At 53.9% G+C, this 21,935-nt stretch overlaps 4 protein-coding genes across 5 annotated transcripts; 2 read left to right on the top strand and 2 right to left on the bottom strand.

Moving 5' to 3' along the window:
• Positions 1-188: 188 nt before the first annotated feature.
• Positions 189-1,554, top strand: cptp (ceramide-1-phosphate transfer protein). Its single transcript, XM_057039884.1, has 2 exons — positions 189-531; positions 659-1,554. Exons 1-2 carry the CDS (start codon positions 395-397, stop codon positions 1,179-1,181), a joined length of 660 nt encoding a protein of 219 aa, XP_056895864.1. The 5' UTR covers positions 189-394; the 3' UTR covers positions 1,182-1,554.
• Positions 1,555-1,596: 42 nt separating this feature from the next.
• Positions 1,597-4,517, bottom strand: ddx19a (DEAD-box helicase 19a). The gene is made up of 11 exons (XM_057039877.1): positions 4,370-4,517; positions 4,155-4,197; positions 3,868-4,060; positions 3,709-3,801; positions 3,537-3,639; positions 3,347-3,461; positions 3,088-3,265; positions 2,784-3,021; positions 2,246-2,408; positions 1,969-2,160; positions 1,597-1,895 (listed from the first exon to the last, which is right to left on the bottom strand). Exons 1-11 carry the CDS (start codon positions 4,430-4,432, stop codon positions 1,846-1,848), a joined length of 1,431 nt encoding a protein of 476 aa, XP_056895857.1. The 5' UTR covers positions 4,433-4,517; the 3' UTR covers positions 1,597-1,845.
• A 636-nt stretch (positions 4,518-5,153) lies between these two features.
• On the top strand, positions 5,154-17,416 carry vwa5b1 (von Willebrand factor A domain containing 5B1). Of its 2 annotated transcripts, XM_057039872.1 has the most exons (22): positions 5,154-5,660; positions 7,484-7,640; positions 7,736-7,897; positions 8,027-8,246; positions 8,343-8,491; positions 8,663-8,794; positions 9,222-9,346; positions 9,867-10,043; positions 10,393-10,503; positions 10,588-10,790; positions 11,648-11,762; positions 11,912-12,097; positions 12,183-12,372; positions 12,467-12,666; positions 12,741-12,975; positions 13,105-13,395; positions 13,821-13,958; positions 14,146-14,280; positions 14,506-14,577; positions 14,813-14,882; positions 15,167-15,290; positions 15,539-17,416. In XM_057039872.1, exons 2-22 carry the CDS (start codon positions 7,502-7,504, stop codon positions 16,163-16,165), a joined length of 3,801 nt encoding a protein of 1,266 aa, XP_056895852.1. In that variant the 5' UTR covers positions 5,154-5,660; positions 7,484-7,501; the 3' UTR covers positions 16,166-17,416. The 2 variants fall into 2 exon arrangements, with proteins under 2 accessions (XP_056895852.1, XP_056895851.1); XM_057039871.1 differs by having other exon boundaries at positions 10,393-10,790.
• Positions 17,417-18,094: 678 nt separating this feature from the next.
• mul1b (mitochondrial E3 ubiquitin protein ligase 1b) lies at positions 18,095-20,076 on the bottom strand. Its single transcript, XM_057039878.1, is given in 6 exon segments — positions 18,095-18,389; positions 18,391-18,907; positions 18,995-19,115; positions 19,183-19,270; positions 19,348-19,495; positions 19,926-20,076. Coding segments are annotated over 5 exon segments (1,062 nt in total). The 5' UTR covers positions 19,468-19,495; positions 19,926-20,076; the 3' UTR covers positions 18,095-18,173.
• Between the last annotated feature and the right edge of the window lie 1,859 nt (positions 20,077-21,935).

Below are 21,935 nucleotides of genomic sequence, written 5' to 3'. Positions count from 1 at the left end.
CGTTTATAAAATGTGCATTGTATATGATATTTTCTTCTTTAATTTAATCCCAACTTGTTTTCGTCTACGTTGCCGAAACGCTGCATTCTCGGGGTTAGTTATTGCTTGGTCGTCCTGTCGTCATAGTAACGGCGGTCCAACGCTTCTTCCACCGATACCTTTATTATGAAGGCCCAACTTCCGGTCTACACCGGAAAGTCTGCGCAGAAGCGCCGGATTAAAACCGGAAATACCTGCCGGTCCGCACAGACTGATACTGACGCGCGTTTCGTTCTACTTTTACGTTTTCCTTGTTGTAATTGTCGTCTCTTGATTAAATGTTCGCATGTCGTTAGTAACGTGCGCTCATCAAACCTTTTCCTCGTTATTCGTCAGCGCTTCCTGGTAGAGAATCATGGCTGCTCCTGAAGCGGATCCACAGGATCACAGGTTCTCCCTGCAGGAGGTTCTGGACTCTTTCAAACTGTGTTTGTCCGAAAATAAAGAAGTGTATCTGGAGCACTACGTATCTGGCTGGCGAGGCCTTGTTAAGTAAGAGATGAACCCATAATTACTGCTTAATGAACCATCTAAATACGGACATTAGAGAAGTTTGGCTTTGCTTATGGCGCCGTGTGATGCATTTTCTGCTGCCCTGACATGTTTTCATCTGCCGCAGGTTCCTCAACAGTTTGGGGAGCGTGTTTGGATTCATTTCCAAAGATGCTGTGGGTAAAATAAATATCCTGGAGGGATACCTGGAGGGAGACAACAGTTCCCAGTACGCCACCATCCAACTGATGGTGAAGTATGAGCTGGACAACCAACTGGTGGACCTGACCAAGAGGGGGAACCACCCAGAGTCGGGCTGCCGGACCCTCCTGAGGCTGCACCGTGCGCTGCGCTGGTTGGAGCTCTTCCTGGAGCGTCTGCGCGTCAGCGGCCAGGACGAAAAGACATCGGTGATGTGTGCGGACGCCTACAACCAGTCCCTGTCCCAGCATCACCCCTGGGTGGTGCGGAAGGCGGCGGGCCTGGCGTTCTGCGTGCTCCCGGGGCGCGAGGCCTTCTTCCAGGTGATGAACGTGGGTTCGGCGGAGCAGGTGGTGTCGGTGCTGGGGGAGGCGGTGCCGCTCATCTCGGAGGTGTACCAGATCACCGAGACGCTCTACGCCGAGCAGCAGCTGCTCCAGCTGCCCTAGGGCAAAACGCTGTCAACAACAACAACCTCGGAGTTCTGTGGATTTATTCACGTCTCATCATGATGGAGGGAACAACTACGGGACCAAGACCTGGAGAATCAGTTTCCAGGTCCCTAAATCTTTGATCTGGCCGCACCTTTGATCTTCCACTGGTTTAATATTCAAAACCTTGATTAGCATTAAAACCACTGTTAATAATAAACCTGTACGTGTTGAAGTTGAGGGTTTACACCTCCAATTTCCCATAATTCCCAATCTGGGCTGGTTGGGTTCAGGAAGGGAGAGAATATTTACAGTCAAATGATGTTTAACGTGATTTGTGTGTAATCCGTCTGCTGTACGCTGGTGATCAATAAACGTGTGATGTAGCTGATTTTAGCTGTATTGATCACAGCTGCATCTTCATTCAAGAACGGCTGTTTCACAGAACGTTTTATTTTTCCGGCCACACAGAAACGGCAGCGAACGTCTCAGGACACGGTCCTGGAGCTGAAACTGTTCCTTCAAAATGAACTGAAGCCTGGAAATGAGCCGCGAACCCAAGAAGTCAGATAATAAAATAGAAAACACTGCAAAGAAAGGTCAGGATCAAACAGACGGGCTCGGAGCTCCGCAGGACTTCAGCCGCCAACGCAAAAGCCAAATATAAACAAACTCAGCCGTTTCAGTCCAGCTCCTCCAGGTCGTTCATGTCCAGTTTCTTAATTTTCCTGTCTGAGAAGAAGAAACACGTTAAACTCTTCGAAGGCGGCGTTCCGACACGGAGGACTTGCTTCACACAACTCACTGAAGTGGAGTTCGATCTGCTCGATGATGTCCATGCTGCGCTGGCTGTCCACCAGGTTGACGGCGAACCCTCGTTTCCCGAAGCGTCCCGCGCGGCCGATCCGGTGAAGGTACGTGTCGTTGTCGGCCTGCCCGGCTAAATCCACCGGCAGGTCAAAGTTGACCACAAGGGTCACCTGTTCCACATCGATTCCTGCCAAGAGCCGACGCCACAACCCGGGTTAGCGGTGGTTTTCCCAGGACCCCAGTCCTCCCAGTCCTCCCAGTTACCGGCTCACCTCTGGAGCAGACGTTGGTGGTCACCAGAACCTTCTCCTTTCCCTGCCTGTAGCGTTCGATGACGGCGGCTCTCTGCTCCACCGTCATTTCCCCGCTCAACACCCCCACCTGGTGGCCTTCCTTGGTCATGCTTTCAGCCAGCCACGAGGCCATCCTGCGCGTCTGAATACATGATTCTGGGCTTCAGGTTCACTCAGAATCCTACTACAATCCCTCAGATTAACGGGAATGTTCACGTCTGTCGCTGAAGCTGGTTTCATTCCGGCCAGATGCCGTTTATGCTGCCTCGGCTCGACTTCACTGACATCTGGGAGGTAATTGGTCAATGGGAAAAGGTTCCATGCTAATGAGCAGGAAGGGTTAGCGCCACCGTGCAGCGAGGATACGGGCAGATCAATAAGTCTACTCCCTCGGTCACATCATTCATCACATCTCGGTCACCGTTACCCTGAGTTTTGACGTTTTAAATTAAAACTGGATCCAAAGTGGGAAGGTGTTGCGGTTGCCGGGAGCGCCGGAGCAGCTCGGCCGATTTACCTTGCAGAAGACGATGGTCTGTGCGATGGTCAGGCAGCCGTACAGGTTACACAGCGCCGCAAACTTCTCCTCCTTGTCCTTACAGACCATGTAGAACTGCCTGATGTTGTCCAGAGTCTCCTCCTCTCGCTTCAGCCGGATGATGTTGGGATTGGGAATGATCTTCTCTGCAAAACTCCACACCGAGTCCTCGAAGGTGGCGGAGAAGAAGAGCATCTGACACTCCTTGGGCAGCAGTCTAAGAGGAGGAGGAGGAAGAGGAGAAGAGTAGCCCGGGCACAGCTGGGAAGGCGGCAGAACCCACCTCTGGATGCGGATGCTCTGGTCCCGGTGGCCCTGCATGGCGATCATCACATCGGCCTCGTCCAGCACAAACATGGAGATCCTCTTGGGGTCGATGGCCTTCCTCTTGGTGCACCAGTCGTAGACGGTGCCGGGCGTCCCGATGACGATCTGCTCCTCCACCTTGGTTCCTTTCTCCACTGAAAGAACACAGACCGGCTCAAAACCCCCGACTGTGACAGGAAACCCTTCCGAGCCGACGTTTACGGAGCGCCACGCACTTCGGTTGCCCCGGACGGCGTAGACCAGCTTGACGTTGGAGCAGAACTTCCCCATCTGCTCGACGACCTGGCCGATCTGCAAGGCCAGCTCGTACGTGGGCGCGATGCACAGGCACTGGAAGGACAAGAGTGGTCACTGGCGAACACGGCGCCGGGCCCGCGCCTGCGGCACGGACGGCGCGGCGCCTACCTGAGGCCACGCGTGGGCCGGGTTGGCGTTGCTGAGCATGGCCAGGCAGAAGGCGGCGGTCTTGCCGGTGCCGGACTGCGACTGGGCGATCAGGTTCTGAGGCCTGGAGCCAGAGAAGAGAATTCACGCACCGTTCCGCCTTTGATGTTGCCGAGAGGGAACAGGAACTCACGGGTGCGCCAGCATCAGGGGCAGAGCGTTCTCCTGGATCCCAGAAGGTCTGTTGAAGCCCATCTGATAGACCCCGTTCAGCAGGTCCGCTTTCCTGCCCAACACAGCCGGTTCAGCCACAGGTGGAGAGGAGAAGAGAGGCAGAAAGGAGGAAACTCACAATCGGAGCTCCTCAAAGGACTTGACCGAGTACAGAGGAGAGTTCGGGTCCCGCTGCTGAACCTCCACCCGGTTCCTGTTCAGAACCAGGGAATGGCGGATCAGCTTGTTGAGCAGGGACTGCTGGGCCAGGTCCACCCTGTCCCCCTGCTGGAGCCAGCCTTCATCGTCAGACCCTCCCGCGTCGGTGTTACCTGTGCAGGTGCGGTCAGAATTAAGGAGTCGCCAGGATGCGACCGAACCGACCCAGAACTAACGTGAAGGCGGAATTAAATCAAGTGCATCTACCGTTGATGTCGGCTCTCCTGGCGCTCCGCCGTCGCTCCACTTTCTTTGAAGTATCAAAGCGGACAGAGAGAAAACTTTCCCACTTTAATGATCAAAGTAGCGAACCCAACATCAACTTTACCGACAGTGCGCGTGAGCTCGGAAGCTAGGTAGCACAGCAAGCTAACGCCCACCGAGAGCGTTTGATTGCGGTCAGAAAAGCCATTTTATCCTACCTGTGGGGCCGGTGCCGAGGCCACCTGCATGTCCACGGAAGTCGCCCACGAAGCTTCCATCATTCTCTAAACGTGAACTTTGTCGTTCTTTCGGCAACAACTCTTAAATTGCCAAAAAGTTTGATGACAGCGTGATGGACGCGCGTCAAATGAAGATTCCACGCGCCGCCGCTGCCTGACCCCGCTGCACCGCGCGACACCCCCGGTGTTACCTTCAATTAAATGGGAAATGTCACCATTTGTACTCGCGCCTGAACCCCCACCGGATGAACAATCCGGAAAATCAAGACCTGTTCGTTCAATCAATCACACAAATAACCTTTATATACGTTCTTCCCAGTGAAGGCGGCACGCGGCAGCGGCGAGCTGTGAAACGAGGTGGGTTATTTCTTAATGTGGAAGTTTCGGGAGAGCAGTGAAAGCAGCATCCCCACCCTGCTGAGCCAGCTCCCGGTAGCGGCACGTGATAAACAAACTGGGCCGCTTGTGATCGCTCAGCGTTTAAAGTGAACATTTATCATCAGTTATTTTCGAACCCTCTGTTTTTAAACACTTACCAGATCCCACGATGGAGACCAACAATTCTATCATTTCATATTTGGAAATGTAATATCCTCACAAAAATGACAGACGTTAGACTCTGGCGAGTCCAGTTACCCCGATGTGGACCACGCACACACACACACCTGATGTTTCCCCAGATTGAACAACACCCTGTAATTGTCATGGTAACCTGGTGAGGAAACAGACGGCTCTGCAGACACAGCTGAACACCCACATCAGGTTTAAGAGCTTCTCAGAGGGATTCAAGTTGACGTGACGGTGGCTGTAAAGCCTTTGCTGGCCAGCACCACATGTTGCTTTGTATTTTCCAGGGAAAGAACCCTGAATTGATCCTGTTCACCACAGGGGAAGATGCCGTCTTGGATGCACCCACTAGAGGAGGGGGGATGGTTAATGAAAATCGGAATCCTCGCTCCTCTTCCCCAATCTAGCGTCCGCTGGAGGAGGGGAGGAGCAGAATAAATGGAGACAGGTCTTGCAACCACATGTTGCTGCAGCAGCTCCAGCACCCACCTCCCCCTTTTCCCCCCCAGTCAGACCGACTGAGGAGGCTGCAGCGGTAGCGTCTTCCACCTGTGGCAGCACCCGCCAACCCTCCACACCACAGAGGCAGAACACAGAGCTGAGAGGGATGAAAGGAGGAGGCTATCTCTCATCATAAGTGGACCTCTGACTGAGGGAGGGAGAGCGCGAGATCCTCACTGCACTCAGCCGACACAAATGAGAGGTAAGAGGAGAACCTGCCATGGTTCCAGCTGCAGCTGCTTGTTGCATCCATTACATGTGGGTTTTGTTCAGGCGACAGGCGAGCGTGTTTCCTGTAGGTGCTGTATGTTCAGATGCAGGTTGCCAACAGGTGGTTTCTGGAGCATCTGCTCACCGTTCTGACACTAATGAGAGCAGACGAGCGAGGCAGCGCTCTGGGTTGATGGTTTGAATAAATCCTGCAGGGTGACTCATAAGCCAGACAGCAGAATGGCATCCTGGGACTTTTAACACGGGTCAGCGGAGAGTAAAGAGCAGGAACCGCCGGCGCCGCAGCAGAACCTTCAGCCATCACTTGGTCCCACCTCACGCGTTTAGATCAACGACCTCTTTGATTTGCTAATTTACTCGTCGAGCCTCTGAAGTCTGATGTCTATGCACTCTCAGGAATGTGGTGCTAATCAGAATCCGGGTTCTTGCTTGTGACCTAAATCAGTGTTCTGGGTCAACAAACGGCAACAGGTGGGCAGAAGAATGAAACCAGGATGTCGGGGGGGAGACCTGAAAGGAGAAAGTGTAGAAGTCATTTGTGGAGCAACACCTGTGCTGAGGTGAGAGCACGGAGGCGGAATGGATCAACTTTTTATGAATGTTCTGGAACAGCCATGAGGAGAGTCCAGATGCGTTAGCGTAGCTTTTAGCTTTACGTGCTTCTTTGCTGCTGCTTTGAGAACACCTTTGAAAAACAAAGCTTCTGTAAACCCTCTTTTCTTCAATCACCACCATTTTGGCTCCCTTATTTCTGAGTGTGTGACTGCTTCTGTTCTCTGGTCGGACACTAGGCGGCGCTGTTGTCAGGCAACCCAACAAATGGCCGTAATTACATCTTTGACCTTTAGCTGCTGATGGTTATTGCTCTGGCGCTGAAATACCCAGTTTGATTAGTCAATATTGATCACGTGATTAGCTTAAAAGCTGGTTGCCCCAGCTAGAATTTACTGGTTGGCGTTAGACCCGTTTGTGCTGCAACGTTCTGGGAGAGAGCGGCGCAGCTCAGAGGTTCTCCGGTCCATCTGCAGGCAGCGGGGCGAGCACAGCCGTCTCTATGGAAATTGCTTTCGTCATAAACAGAGCCATCAAGCCTGCGCGGGTCTCTGGCCATGCAGCACGCAGACCCTTGACAGCACATAACCAAGTTCAGTGGTGGAGACCACATTAGCAGCGCCAGATGGGCCGAGCGCATTCCGTAATAAACGTATACATGTCACACTGTCAGACCATCAACAGGAGTCATTCTAAATGTCAGAGACGCTGCTTTAACCTCCTCCTGGAGGTTTTCACATCTGGCCTGAACAGATTTACCCGTTTCCCCCGGTCTCAGACAGTAATTACACCCCGGTGTTTGATCTTATTGCTAGGTAACAAACACTTTAAAACACAGAGAAAACCTGCTGCTATTCAGGCCCCTGATGTTAATGATGCAAACGCAGGTACGATCCACATACGGGGGGGGGTGAATTTACCCGCTGCCTCGTGTGTTTTACAGGCATCACGTTGCACTGTGACAGTGTTTTATTGGTTCATGTTGGTGCAGAATTCGGTCAAAAAGAAACAGAATTTCTGTGAGGAATTTTTGATATAGTCAGGAAGGCGGGGCTCAGAGCCCAGACTGCTGCTCGCCAGCAGGGGGCAGCGTCGCCCCCTATGCACGTCAGCCCAACTTAGCTTTTCTGAATGAACCATCTATGAGTATTAACGAGATCAGAATATATTAGCTGATAATATGTATCAATAATAACGGAAGGTGGAAACTTTTCTCCGATGTTTATTATTTTGATGTCACAGATTCATAAAACCAGCAAAATGCCTGGACTCATGAACAAGGAGAACCGAAGCGCTCTGCCCCTCAGTGTCTCTGACATCACTTCCTGTGTCAGGGGTTACACCCTGGCCATGACGGCATCGCTGACGTATGAGAACATCGAAGATCATGCGATCGAAGGTGAGGACCAGCGTGAACGTTCTCCTGTAAAACTGTGAAACTGTCCTGCCTGTTTGTTTGCTTGCTGCATCTCTGACCTTCTCTGCTGCTGTCAGGGATCTTCATCTACCCCCTGGAGGAAAATTCCATCGTGGTGGGCTTCGAGTCGATGATTTCCAGTCAAATTATAACCCTGCAAATCAAAGACAAATCAAAAATCGAAGACTGTTTCCTGGACTGCTGCCACGCGTCTAACGGAGTCCTTCAGGGAGTCAACGGTAGGAAGCTTCACTCGTGCTCCTGCTGGGTTCTGAGTGCTGGTTAATGCCGATAATTCCAGTGGAAAATGGGATTTATGCAGAATCAATGCAGATGAAAGCAGCTCCTCCTTACTGACGCCGTTGCAGGACACATTGTGATGGACGAGGACCTGGAGAGGACGGTGCTGGTGGTGAACCTTGGGATCATCCCTCCCATGGAGACAGTGCACGTTCTGGTCAGCACCTCTTCTGAGCTCTGCACCCTCTCCAGTGGCGGCATCAGCGTCTGCTCCCCGCCGGCGTGCACGCCACGCGTACAGAGAACCATCAACGAGGAGCAGGGACTGTCTCCAAACTTCTCCCGGACGTGAGTCCAAAGTCTGGCTTTGGTAACATCGCGTCCACATTTGCTGCTGTTTTAAGTTGCTAATGCTTTCGATGGTTCCTTCTCCCCAACCTTCAGGAGGCCCTCGGGTGTCTTGAGTCCTCACGAGCAAACTCCAAGCTCTCCTCAGCTCTGGTTGTCTTCACTGTTGGAGGAGGAGACCATCAACTCCATGGACTACGAGTTCAACTTCCAGCTGGAGATCCGAGCCCCTTATCTGCTCGCAGGTCAGTGAAAGCTGCTGCTGCCGTAGACTCGTCCACCCGTCTCTGGACACTCTTCATCTCATGGAGCTGTGAAGCAACTTCTGGGTTATTTCCTGCTATATGGGTCGGTTCCTGCTGGAGCGTCACAGCGGAGAACCTGCCAACGGAGCCTCTCCTCTGACTCTGTTGCAGGTGTTGAGAGCCCGTCTCACGCCATCCGAGCCGACGCTGACCCCCTGGCTCGCTCGGCCACCAGCGTGGTCATCACCCTGGCCGACAAGTACACCTACGACTGTCCCGTCAGAATCCTCATCTACCCCAGCGGTAGGTCAACGACCGCCGTGTCCTCTCTCAAGTGTCCAATTGAAGAGCTTTTTAGGTGCGATGGTTAGAGTGGGATCGGAGGAGAGGTGGGCGAGCAGCAGCCTCCAGCTCTGCTCTCTTCCTGCTGTGCTCAACAGTGCGGAGGTTCTCTGGGAGGGGGAGCGAGCCGGGCTAATCTGAGGGGGTCTGAAGGTCCAGGTTTGAACCAGATCTGACCTGCTGATGAAAGCCTCCAGAAGACGTTGAGCTCCAGATCTGCTGGATCTAAATGTGATCCAGCCTGAGAAGGATCTGCGCAGCAGCGGGAGACGTTCCTCAGGGTGGTGGTTCAGGACTTTCACATCCACTTTAGGACAGATGTTCCCTGATGTGAGACCGAGTCGCTGATCACTCTGAAGCATTCACGCTCACTTCCATGTCGCTCCAGAGCCTCACCTGCCACACGTGCTGATCGAGAACGGAGACATGACGCTGGACGAGTACGACGAATACCTCCACGGCCGCAGCGATTTCATCAAGGCCACCAAGAAAGACTCCAGCAACGCGCGGAAAGTGAGTGATGCAGATGTGCTACAGCGGCTAACGCTCATTAGCTTCATAGTCCAGTTTGTAGTCCAGGATGTGATGCTCTAAAAGCTTCAGAACACCAATGTAGTTGTGAACGTCGTCAGCCAATCTAGTCAACCTGTGTGATTAAACGAGTTCCGCTAACGCTACATACTTGCTATTACCTTCACGTAAGCTCTAGGAGTCGTTGTTATTTCCTGCCTCTGAGGGTCCTGCTGGATGTGTCGTTCATCCTCTATGTGTCCTTTCACGTCTCCTCCATGATGAGGTTCTTTTGCTCAGCAGATTGAAACAGAGAGCGCACTTGGCCATTAAAGTGTGTTTCTATGGAAACACTCCAAAGGCTCGCCACATGCTGTCTGGAACTTCCTGCATCTGTAATATTGATGTGCTGCGTCTCACCATCTGATTTCCATCTCTGGATGTGTGAACTCCGCAGTTCAGATCTTGAGTGATGCTGCTTGACGTTCCTAACCCCACACCCTTGGATTTGGTGGTATTCCAGGTGGAAGTCATTCGCAGGCGCCTCCATAAGGACATCCTCCACCACCCTGTGGTCATGCTCAACTTCTGCCCCGACCTCAAGTCCGTCAGCTCAGACCTGCGGAAGGTTCATGGCGAATTCATCTTCCTCATCGACCGCAGTGGCAGCATGAGCGGCGTCAACATCAACCGTGTCAAGGTGTCGTGTAATAAACAGAAATCCACGATTAAAATATCAAGTTAAATCTGCACTAAACACCAACACGCAAACATGCTTTTAACAGAATGTAACAATCTGTTTTTGTCCAATCGCCACTAAGCTATTTACATATTCCGCCTGGGTCCTTCGCCATGGCGACGAGCTTGCCTACAGGAGCCCAGAATGACAATCATGTGTGTTCCAAACACTCCTCACGTGGAATCTGGAACAAATCTGTGACCTGCACTGGTCAGAGGCTCTCCCCTGAAGTGGGAGGGGCTTAGAGACAGACGTTCAGTTCTTGGGTCAAAGCGCTGCTCGCTGTGACCAAATCCTTCCTTTCTGGCAGGACGCCATGGTGGTGATGCTCAAGAGCCTCATGCCAGGTTGCTTTTTTAACATTGTTGGCTTCGGGTCTACGTATAAATCGCTCTTCTCAACAAGCCAAAGCTACGACGAGGTAACAATGCCTTCGCCCGTCGTAACCGTACAAACACTGCACCAACTATCAGAAAACCTGGTAAACCTCTTCCCCGCTGAGCAGGAAGCACTGACCCTGGCGTGCGAGTATGTCCGGAAGGTCAGAGCCGACATGGGCGGGACCAACATCCTGGATCCTCTCAGCTGGATCCTGAGGCAGCCGATGATCCGGGGACACCCTCGCCTGCTCTTCCTGCTCACCGACGGCGCCATTAGCAACACGGGCAGAGTGATCCAGCTGGTCCGTGGACACGCGCGCTACATCAGGCGAGTAGGGGGCGCTCGCCCCTAACCTTGGCTCTGACCCGGTACTGCGGTAGTTGATGGTGGAAATAAATGTCACTTCAAATGGAAATTCATCTTCAAAAACAAAAGATTTGTGCCGTTTTTGAAAGACCCTCCATCCGTCACCGCAGCTCTAACAGCAGATTAGCTCGTCCCGGGACGGTGGAGGCCTGAGCACGTCGCCTGGAGCCGTGAGCCTCTGCTAATGAAATCTGCACACGGAAACGTGTTGTTGTTGTTGTTGTCAGGTTTGAGCCTGGTGACGTGAGTGCCGGCACAAACAACCGCTCACAATGGCTGCGAGCGCCTGGAGCAGCAGAACCTCAGCTAACAGGGAAATCATTTTGGTTCCCAGCTTGGCTGAGGATCACGCAGCAAATCCTCCTCCTGGTCTCCCGGGAAATAACTGACATTTGTCTTTGCTCCTTTACTGGATGGACAGCCCAGATGATTGCATTAGTTTCCCAGAGCGGAACCGGTTCAACACGTCCTGGTTGTTACCCGCCTGATCTGACACACCAGCAGGCTGCCGCTCAGATGAGCCAGGACGTGGCACGTTCTGATGACATCATTGATTATTGGTGCATCGAATGACTTAAATCTTCACTCTGAAAAGATCAATTGCAATCATTCTGATTCTGAGCCCCAGATTAGATCTGTAGATGTTTCTTTGAGCTTGTGCTCAAACAACAACCCTCTAAAGCAAATGGAAGCATGATGATGAGAACAGATAAAAACTTGATTACATCCAAGTGTAATGGAGTTGATGCTGTGGAGAGGAGCTCATTCTGTGTGTGTGTGTGTGTGGTGTGTGTGTGTGTGTGTGTGTGTGCGCGCAGGTGTTTCACATTCAGTATTGGACAGACAGCCTGCAGGAGGCTGGTGGAGGCATTAGCAACAGTTTCCAAAGGGACGGCGGAGTTCCTGGCGGACGGTGAAAGGCTGCAGCCGAAGGTTCTCCTCTTCTTTGGTTCCTCACAGGCAGCATTTCTTCGTACCACTGAGTCACATGACTGATTCTGTGGGGACCTTTGAAGAGCTCATGTCCCAGATGGCAGATGCTGCACCCGTCTGGGTATTTATTTACTCTTTTGACCCCACAGATGTTAAAGTCCCTGAAGAAGACCATGTCGGCAGTGCTCAGCGACATTTCCATCGAATGGCTTTTCCCTGAGGCCGAGGAAGTGCTGCTGTCTCCTGTGGGCAACACCTTCCTGTTTCCAGGAGACAGCCTGATTGGCTACAGTGTGGTGTGTGACACCAACCGTTACCACGCCAACCCCAAATCGGTGAGTGACATCGTCACGTCTTTTTGTTCGTCCTGCCAACGGGCTGGACGCAGCGTTGATGGCATCAAGGTGGGACTCTTGACAGGACAAGAGGAGGAGATACAGCATGATGCGCTCCCTCGAGTCAGCCAGCTCCGTTTTTTATCACTCACAAGAGGAGGACCCGCAGAAGACGGGCGCCGACACTCTGGCCTCCCACAGAGACGTCCTCGCCGGCCCTCCGTACGACTCCATGATGGACAGCAGTCCCGTGAGCAGAGACGCAGATCCATCAGGTAGACTGGGTCCGGCTGGGTCGTCCGTTACGCCCTCTCTCCTTCTGTGGGTCACTCTGGCACGATAACGTCGATCTTCATGAATGAATTGCAGATTTGGACTGTAAGACATCTCCCCGACGCCGCGCCTACAGCACCAACCAGATAACGGACTACAACCCAGCAACGAAGGTCTACACTCCCAGTGACCCCAGTGCAGCCATGACAAAAAATCCACTGCGGCGAACCAAAGCCCAGGAGCTGATCGGTCAGATGGGCCCAGAACATGAAGCACAGTGGAGGAAAGACTACCAAGTAAGACTACCAGGACTACCGGCGGGTTTACCAGCACTGGCGTTGATCCCATTGATCCCTTTTGTTGCGTTCAGCCGCAGTTGGCGAGTCTGTGTGCCGCATCGTCCAGAGGGCCCCCCCTGGGCGGGACCAGGCCCTTCTCTCAGCAGGAGCCGATTCCGCAGCAGGAATCCGAAGATTCCGACCATCGTGTCCATCCGCCTCAGGAAGTCCCTCAGACCATCAATGCTCCACATGCTACTCGCTGCGGGGACGACGGGTCCAGGTCGTCCACTGACAGCCCATCGTTGGGCAGTACTGCCGATTCAGGTGAGACCACAGACTGAGGACTACCCTACAGGGCACTTCACCACATCCAACATAGAGCTGTTCAAGGGTCCAGAGGGACCAGTCCCCTCCAGCGGAAGACGCTTCAGGGCCTCCATGTGTGTGTTTCAGATTGTTATGGGCACCAGGTCTGCCAGGCAGAAACCCCACAAGAGGCCCTCAGGTCAGATCTGGGAGCAGACCAGCCCAAAGGTGACTGTAAGGTCGTGGTTTCTGGGCTCTTGTGTGGAAAACCAGCCAAGTGGGAAGTGCTGTTTGATATCAGACCCTTCCTGAGCGGCCGCGAGCGTGAGGAGAAGGTTCACGAGGAACTGTGGAACGAGACCTTCCACTACCTGGCCGGACGGTCCATCATACACGACTTCGAACACATGGCAGAAAAGGAGTGTGAGATCGAGCACGGTGAGTTTTTACTGGGACAGAGGAGGTCAATAACTGGTTATACTGGGACAGAGGGGGTAGAGCTAGAGCCTGGGTGTGCTGGGTCTCCTGGGTCTACTTGTCTCCTGGGTGTGCTGGGTCTCCTGGGTGTGCTGGGTCTACTGGGTCTCCTGGGTGTGCTGGGTCTCCTGGGTCTACTTGTCTCCTGGGTGTGCTGGGTCTCCTGGGTCTGCTGGGTCTACCGGGTGTGCTGGGTGTGCTGGGTCTCCTGGGTCTACTGGGTCTCCTGGGTCTACTGGGTGTGCTGGGTCTCCTGGGTGTGCTGGGTCTACTGGGTCTCCTGGGTGTGCTGGGTCTCCTGGGTCTACTGGGTGTCCTGGGTCTACTGGGTCCACTGATATATTCTGAGATGTTCTGTACATTGATTCATGTTTGATGGTTCTCAGGTTTGGGGAGGAAGTACCAGCTTTATGCTGTCCAGACCAGTAAAGCCTGTAACATCCAGAGCAAATACACAGCGTTCATCCCCGTCGACCTGGACACCAACGAGTATTTGCCCACAAGCGTCGTGTACATCAGCCCCCGTGAGTTGAGTGGATTTAATGGAGAGAACTTCCTGTTTATATTTATACTCCTGTAAACGTGTGAGGGCAGCCAGAACCTCCCCAGTGCTCCCAGCAGGTGTAAACTGGGCAGGCTGTTGTTGAACGTAGAACTGCGTTAATGCTTCGGTTCCTGTCAACCTAAAGACGCCACAACCGTTGTTTTCAGATGACGGCCTGAAGAGAAGCTCTCACCCCAGCTCTCGAACCGGGAGCAGGAAGAACCGAGGCTACTCCATCGGACTGGGACGCTCCCAGTCCAGCGGCATGTCCGAGGAGGCCGAAGACACCCTGCTGCCCAACAGTAAGGAGACACCTTTCAGGGCCCAGAACATCAGCCTGGCGTGGTCATTGATGGCGTTTAGGGTGGAGCTAGCACACGTATGAGAGCGGAACCGGGACTAGAGCAGGTCTGGGTTGGCTGGAGCGTTTCAGCCTCCTCAGCAGGGACTCTTGAAGACAGGAAGCTCAGGGCAGCTTCTCGCCATAGCAACAGGCGGCGCCTGACGTGAATCCCTGTCGTTGACAGATGGAGACGATGGCGCCTCGCCGTGCAGCACCCCCTCCTCCAGCGGCTGGGAGCGATGCGGCTTCATGGAGGGTAAGTGAACGCACCGCCCCCGGAGGTAAGGCGACGCACTCACATCCTGGGGTTCTCGGACTTCCGTCCACACCCGGAGATTTGGTCCGTAAATCTTTGGAGCTGCGTCTAAACAGGAAGTGATGCAGTGAAATGAACAAAAGAATCAAAATCACTCCAGAACGTTTCATGTTACCTGCATCAGCCAGGCTGAAAGACCAGCCTTTCTAACTGTCTCCGTTTCCATGGCGCCCAGTCTCCCCGAGGAGCCCGTCTGTGACCTCTGACCAATCACAGAAGTCGCTGGAGAGCCTATTTTCTGCCAGGTGGGTGTTTGGATTCTGCCCGCCCACATAGATGTTTGCTAACTGTGGCGCCGCTGAAAAGAGACTTTTCTTTGTTCTCATCTGCCGGAGCGGCAGCGGCGTCGCTAACGTGATGCTAATCATTGCATACAAATGAACCATGTTGACGGGGGGCTGGGCTGGACCTGTTGGAGTCCTTCCCAGAGACTAGAAACCGTCATGTTTGGGTCTCTGGCGCGTCCTGATTGGCTCTCCGGTCTGACTCCGCCTCCCGTGTGATTTAACCGCTCTGTCGTCCCTGAAAGGCTCGCCCTCAGCAGGACCCGTCTTTTGACCCGCGCCGCCAAAGGATTCATGTGTCGCTCTCACAGCAAGTCGGGCGATTCGATGGGAGAGAGCGAGAATGAGAACAAAGACTACATTCCACTGGTGGGTTCACGTCTCCAAAGCCCAGAGCACCCTGGCAGCGGCCTGTTAGCGTTAGCCAGACAGACGAGGAACAATTGTTACCAGGACAGAATGTGCACATGACATAATTAGCCGCGTTGCTAACAGCCCTTGACTGCAGAAGTACTCTCTTCTTCTCCAAATGGTCGCGCTCACGTGCAACAGCACCATGAGGGGCCAGGTTGTGTATTCACAACAGGAAGCTAAGTGTCTCTCGTTTGGTTCTGCAGGTGTTGCTGCAGTTGGCTAGCGGTGCCTTTCCCCTCGACGCAGCCCTGTGCGAAACCATTAGTGTCCCCATGGACAAGCTGAAGTGGACGTCCCCCTTCAGCAGCCACCGCTCCAGCCTGGGCCACGTGTCCCAGTCCAGCAGCCGCCGGGCCGACGCCGGCGACGACAGGCAGGAGGCGCCAGAGTTCTGTCAGCAGCCCGCAGAACCTGCTGCCAACGTCCACAGCCCGTCTCATCTGTCCAAGAGTCTCTGGAGAGCAGACTCCGGTTTTTCCTGGTCAGCCAGTCCGGAGCAATCGCAGTCGGACAGTGGGGGGAGCTCTGGATCAGGTGGGTCAGAAATAGCGTCACCCAGCTGCCCGGGGAAGAGGATGCTGGACCCAGAGAGCATGATATGGGCCACGGCCGTGGCCCTGGCCTGGCTGGAGCACAGCTCTGCCAGTTATTTCATAGAGTGGGAAATGATAGCCGCCAAGGCTAGCATGTGGCTGAGCGCGCAGGACATCCCAGAAGGCCGAGACTTGGCCTCCATCAAGGCCGCCGCCAACCAGCTCTTCATCATCCTCAGACACTGGGATGAAAACCTGCAGCTGAACATGCTCTGCTACAACCCAAACAGCGTCTGAAGACAGGGCGGCCGGCCCACCCGATGCTATGCTAACAGCTGAACGGTTCTGTGATCAGCAGTTTGTTGTTGCTGTTGTGGTTTCTGTGGGTGTGCTTGTTCCTCCAAACATATCAGTGGCTCGTCAGAGGTGCTGTGCACGCCGTTACCTCGCTGGTGCCAAATTCGCTAGCCTGAGTCCTGTTAGCAAGCGCGGCTAACCTGATTTTGCGCCACATCAGTGTTGAATCTGTAGCATGCTGGATCTCTGACTGTCAGCATCCGAAACGCTCTCAGTGTCACGAGAAAATGCTGCAAAACTGTGCCAACGATGCCGTTTTTATATCTTTGATCGAATGTATCGTGGAAAAATAGAAAGTGTTTCCTGGCAACAATGGTGCTTTGAAGTGTCGAAGTGTCTCTTTTCCTGCATAAATATGACACCAAACTGGTGTTTAAAGCTTAAATGAAAAAGATTGCTCTTGGTTCTGGTGGCGAATGTGCTGAAGATTCTTGTTTATCATGTTGGGTCGCAGCTTCGGTTCCGCCCGCCTTTCCCTCTCGAACCCGTTCTAACTGTAGTGACGCCTGCCTGTTCTGCTGTTGAGTAGCAAAAAAATATGCAAAGAAAATAAAAAGATTCCTTTTGAAATGTGGGATTCCGGCGCATCCCGCAGTAGCATGTTCGCCGCTCAGTATCCATCGGTCCAAACGCAGGAGGTGTCTGGTGGTGCTGAAGCCCCTCCAGAACCGTCCAGAACACTGGGGTCCGCTCTGAGTCTGTGGGACGGGCTGAACCACCTCGCTTGTCATTGTGTGTTTCGCCGTTTTGGGTTGAACAGCACCGGGGAGACGTCCAACGTGCCCCTCGGCGGCGCCACCTGGAGGTGAAACCTGGTACTGCTGCCGCGATTGTTCCTCAAGTGCCTCCCAGAGTTCAGCAGCAGAACGTCAGCGTGCGCTCTGGAGGACGCGTCGTGCACCTGCGTCCTGACGGGGGTGCACCTTCACCTGCCCGACCCCCCTCTTCTGTTGCTCCACTCAGGAATCTTCAGTCTCCACTCAGGCTGTTGCGTCACCCCTCCTGCATGATGGCGGCGGCCGTGTTTCACCTGTGTGTGCTGGTGTGCTCTGATGCCGGTGGTGTGTGCAGTGACTCCGTGCTGTATCTTTCTGTGTGCCTTCAATGATCCGAGGCTGTCCGAACCTTCTGTGGTGTCTTTTAAACTGGTGACGCTCTGATCTGCATGAAATAAAACACTTCACGCAAAAACCCTGCACGTCTGAGTGAACGTCACTGGCGTACGCGAGCTAAGGATGCTAACACACAAACTAGCATGACTGCGGGGTGGGAGGGGCAGCTCCTGATGGGGCGGGGCGGGGGGCGGGGCTACAAACTACCTTTGTGAGTTTGGGGCTCTTAAAAAGCTGCCTGAATAAATGCGCTGCCACAGGTGACTCACCCACAGGTGACTCAACCACAGGTGACTCACCCCCAGCGCACGAATCTAAACAGGAAAACATTTTAACCCCTGAAGCGCCACCTGTTGCTAAGCTACAGGAGGACGTCACCTGTGCTGGGTCCTCATGGCAACTGGTGGACGCTGTCGTCACAGGACGTTGGTCACGTGACCACGACGGTGCTCCCCCAGCGGGGGGGGGGGGGGGGGGGGGGTATAACCAGTCCACCCACATCTGCATGCAGCTGGATGTCCTCCAGCGGGTGAAGACATGTCCTAAAACCAATGAAAATTGTAATAATGTTGTAATAAGGGAGGACATCAGGAGACAGGTGTGTGTGTGTGTGTGTGTGTGTGTGTGTGTGTGTGTGTGTGTGTGCACCTGTGCTGCACTGGTGCTAGTAAACGTTCCCGGGAATGTTGGAGGAGGAGGGGCTAATTGCTGCGACAGCGGGAGGAGGCTCAGGGAGGACTTCCAGGAAGCGTCGCTCTCGGGTTTTCACACAGATTCGGACCGTTTTTATTCACTCATCTTATTTAAGAACAAACAACAACAACAACAACGGCGCCTCAGCTGTTGTACAGCGTCACCACCCGGTCGATGGGCGCCCTGCAGATGGGGCAGAGCTTGGGCGCCGGCAGGGCGTCGCAGCAGCGGACGCAGGCGCACACGTGGCCGCACTCCAGGAAGACGCAGGAGCGCGGGCGGCTCAGGCAGATGCTGCAGATGTTGGGCGCCAGGCGGCTCTCGTCCACGTCGAGCTCCCGCACCGGCTGCTGCTGCTCGCCGGGCGAAGGCCTCCAGCAGGAGGCGCTCCTTCCTGCTGCGCCGGTGGTGCCGGTAGCGCCGCCACAGGATGTAGAGCAGCGTGGAGCAGGCGGCCACGCCCACCAGGGCGGTGAGGACCTGCCACAGCCTCAGGCTGCCGCTCTGCTTCCGCAGGAGGCCGTCGTAGTCCAGCCGGGTCAGGAAGTAGCACAGGCCCTGTTTGGGCGGCTGCAGCTTGACCAGGTTGTTGTCGAGGACCAGCTCGCCGACGCCCGTCACGCTGTCGCCCACGCGCGCAGCATCTCCTCGTCTCTCGTGGATGCCTTTGGGCCGCTCGCCGCTCAGGAAGTGGCCGATGGCGCTGGACAGGGACTGGGCCGAGGGGTGGAAGTTCTCGTACGTGGTCTCCAGATCCAGCTCCGAGGCCTCCAGGGGGCGGAGCACGCGGACGGAGGCGGTGACGTCATCATCGTGCGATGCCAGGACAAACGGGACCGTGTTGGTGCGCTGGTGGATGATTTTCTCCGTGCTGTTCCTGCAAACATCCGTTTTTTGAGGGTTTTCTCAACTACGGGGAGGACGTCGCTGCTGGAGCCAATTAAAACGCGTGCGTGAGCGTTACCAGATGTGCGTGGTGCGGTTCCACACCATCTTCTCCTCCTTCAGCGTCAGCCGCTCCACCACCCCTCTGCAGTTCTCCACAAACTGGCTGTTGAGCGTTTCCTTCACTGACCTCACCACACCTGCAGCAGCCAGACAGGGGTCAGAGGGCGTCGGGCACACAGCACCTGCAGCGGGCGGCTCCTTCACCTTCCACCACGGCGTAGGGGACACATCGTCCGGGGGCCTCGCACAGCAAAGCTTTCAGATCCTGGTCGATGGAAACCTTCTTGGCTTCCTGCAGGACCCACGAGCAGATTAATGACACGAGAGGACGTGACAGCAGCGTCAGAAGCCGCTGGAGTGGAGGCTGACCTTTAACCTGGCCACGGTCGTGGCTCGTTTCCGGTAGATGCTGTAGAATAAGGCGGTCAGGGCCGAGCTGGAGGCCAGGACCAGCATCTGAGCCGTGGAGGGCTTCCCACCGGGGTCCATGGGGACAGGAGCAGCATCCAGGGACCCTCTGAGGGGCAGAGAGGAGCTTCAATCCTAACATCACCTAACTAACACGGGAACGCTGGAAAAGGCCCCGCAGATTATTAATCTGGAGATTCTACAGGCAAATTAGCCACAAATTATTGGGCTGCTGTCGGGTTCATCTTTACTTTCAGTTACGTCGATTAATCAACAAATTATTTGATCAATAAGGCGAAATAAATCACTACGTTTAGGACGACTCGGTCCGGATCAACAGTTGATCTATAAACCCTAAAAATAAAGAGTTTAAAGCACCGTTAAATGCGTCACTGGGTGTCCTTCGTAAACTAGCGAAACTAGCGGTTAGCTGGGAAGCAAAGTTGCGGCTGGAAAAGTTCTAACGAGCTGTTTTAATGTGGAATTCCAGCACATCCCGATCACAAACAACGCGCACGTCTGCTGGCGAGGTGACAAACCTGGATTTGGTGTCTTTTCCGCGTTGAGCAGCTTTATCGGCAGCAGAAGCTAAAAACACAAGCTAAAGGGCTGCGGAGCTCCTGGTGTACTTCACCTCCCGGCCAGCAGGTGTCGCCACATAACCAAGATAGACAGATGGATAGATAGATAGATAGATAGATAGATAGACAGATGGATAGATAGATAGACGGTTCAGCTCCTTGTACTTGACAACAAAATTTCTAAAAGCTCTAAATATTAAACGAAATATTAAATATTTAGTTGAATATTAAACTAAATATTTCCTCAGGTTTATTAAACAAAAACAGTTTAAATACAGCAGAATATCTCCTCCACATGTCCCACAGGGCACTGGGACACGGTCCCTGGGACACGGTCTCTGCCTGCTCCACATGTCCTACAGGGCCCTTGGACACGGTCCCTGGGACACAGTCTCTGCCTGCTCCACCTGTCCTACAGGGCCCTTGGACACGGTCCCTGGGACACGGTCCCTGCCTGCTCCACCTGTCCTACAGGGCACTAGGACACAGTCCCTGGGACACGGTCCCTGCCTGCTCCACATGTCCCACAGGGCACTAGGACAGGGTCCCTGGGACACGGTCCCTGCCTGCTCCACATGTCCTACAGGGCCCAAGGACACAGCCCCTGGGACACAGTCTCTGCCTGCTCCACCTGTCCCACAGGGCACTAGGACACGGTCCCTGCCTGCTCCACCTGTCCTACAGGGCCCTTGGACACGGTCCCTGGGACACGGTCCCTGCCTGCTCCACCTGTCCTACAGGGCCCTTGGACACGGTCCCTGGGACACGGTCCCTGCCTGCTCCACCCGTCCTACCTGCTGGTTCTGAGCTTGAATGGGACCCTGTGATTCCCCTCTTTGATCTTAGCTCTGTGCTGTATTAGCAACAATAGCGTCACCATTTTCTCTGGATAAACTCTTCATCCATCTTCTTCCCCATCAAAACACCAAAGTCTCCTGTTGGATGCATGTTTACATCGGAACGACGAACCATCAATGGCAGTTTGGGACTGACAACACAATTCTTCTCTCCTTTGATCCAAGAATGAGAAGCAGCCTCAGGAAGTAGCCAGGGAACATGTATGTAGTGTCTCACACACACACACACACACACACACACACACACACACACACACACACACACACGCACGTTAAACACCCATTTAACCTCTCCCAGCACATATTAGGTCCATAAAAGAACCTTGGAGCACCCAGGTGTGTCCCCCTCCCCCGTCAGGACATCAGTGACCGTCCTATAATCTGTTGTAAATGGTTCTGGTCCTCTGGTTCTGGTCCCTGGAGCTCTGAGTCACCTGCTCTCAGTCTCATTATGGATCACGCCCTGCAGGCACCATTCTTCCTCTTTTCCTCCTCCTTCTCTCTGCTCCCATTTTTTAGAGGATTGGGGAACATGAATGTTTGATGGCTGTAACGAATCCTCATGAATTAGTCAGCTGTTTATGTGGCTTCGCAGCAGAATCTGGAGTCGGAGCAGTCGTAGCCCGAGGGGACGATCTGACACGTTCCTCCACCGCTCGCAACTTCTGCGCCGCTGAAGAATCTGAGGCCGCTGAGAAGGAAAATGTCGACGTGCAGGTTTTGTTGTTGGTAATAAGAGCGCAGAGACGTCTGAGTCTGATGTGCTGAGCAGCAGAAACACCAGAATCTCATTAACAAGTCAGCAGGTGTGAAACGCTGCCTTCAGGGTCCCAACACACGCGTTGGAATTCAGGAAAACATCAGGAACCTCACATTTCTGTGGCGGCGTCACAGAAATTGTCATGTGACAGCAGGAATGGCGAAAGGAGGAAGACAAGTGTCCTGGCGCGGATTTAGGAATTCTGATGAAATCTGAGTTCAATTAGCTTCGTTTTAAAATGGCTTCTGACTCATAAAGCTAACTTAGCCAGGCGCTAGGCGCTGTTCTGCCCCTCGCCTGCAGGGGTCACTGTAAGTCCTCTCCAGAAACCGAGCCTGACCCCGGAAAACT

This window comes from Takifugu flavidus, chromosome 8, assembly GCF_003711565.1.
Source record: "Takifugu flavidus isolate HTHZ2018 chromosome 8, ASM371156v2, whole genome shotgun sequence".
Taxonomy (NCBI): Eukaryota; Metazoa; Chordata; class Actinopteri; order Tetraodontiformes; family Tetraodontidae; genus Takifugu; species Takifugu flavidus.
The sequence above is the reverse complement of the archived record's forward strand: the minus strand, read 5'-3'. Positions and strand labels throughout refer to the sequence as shown.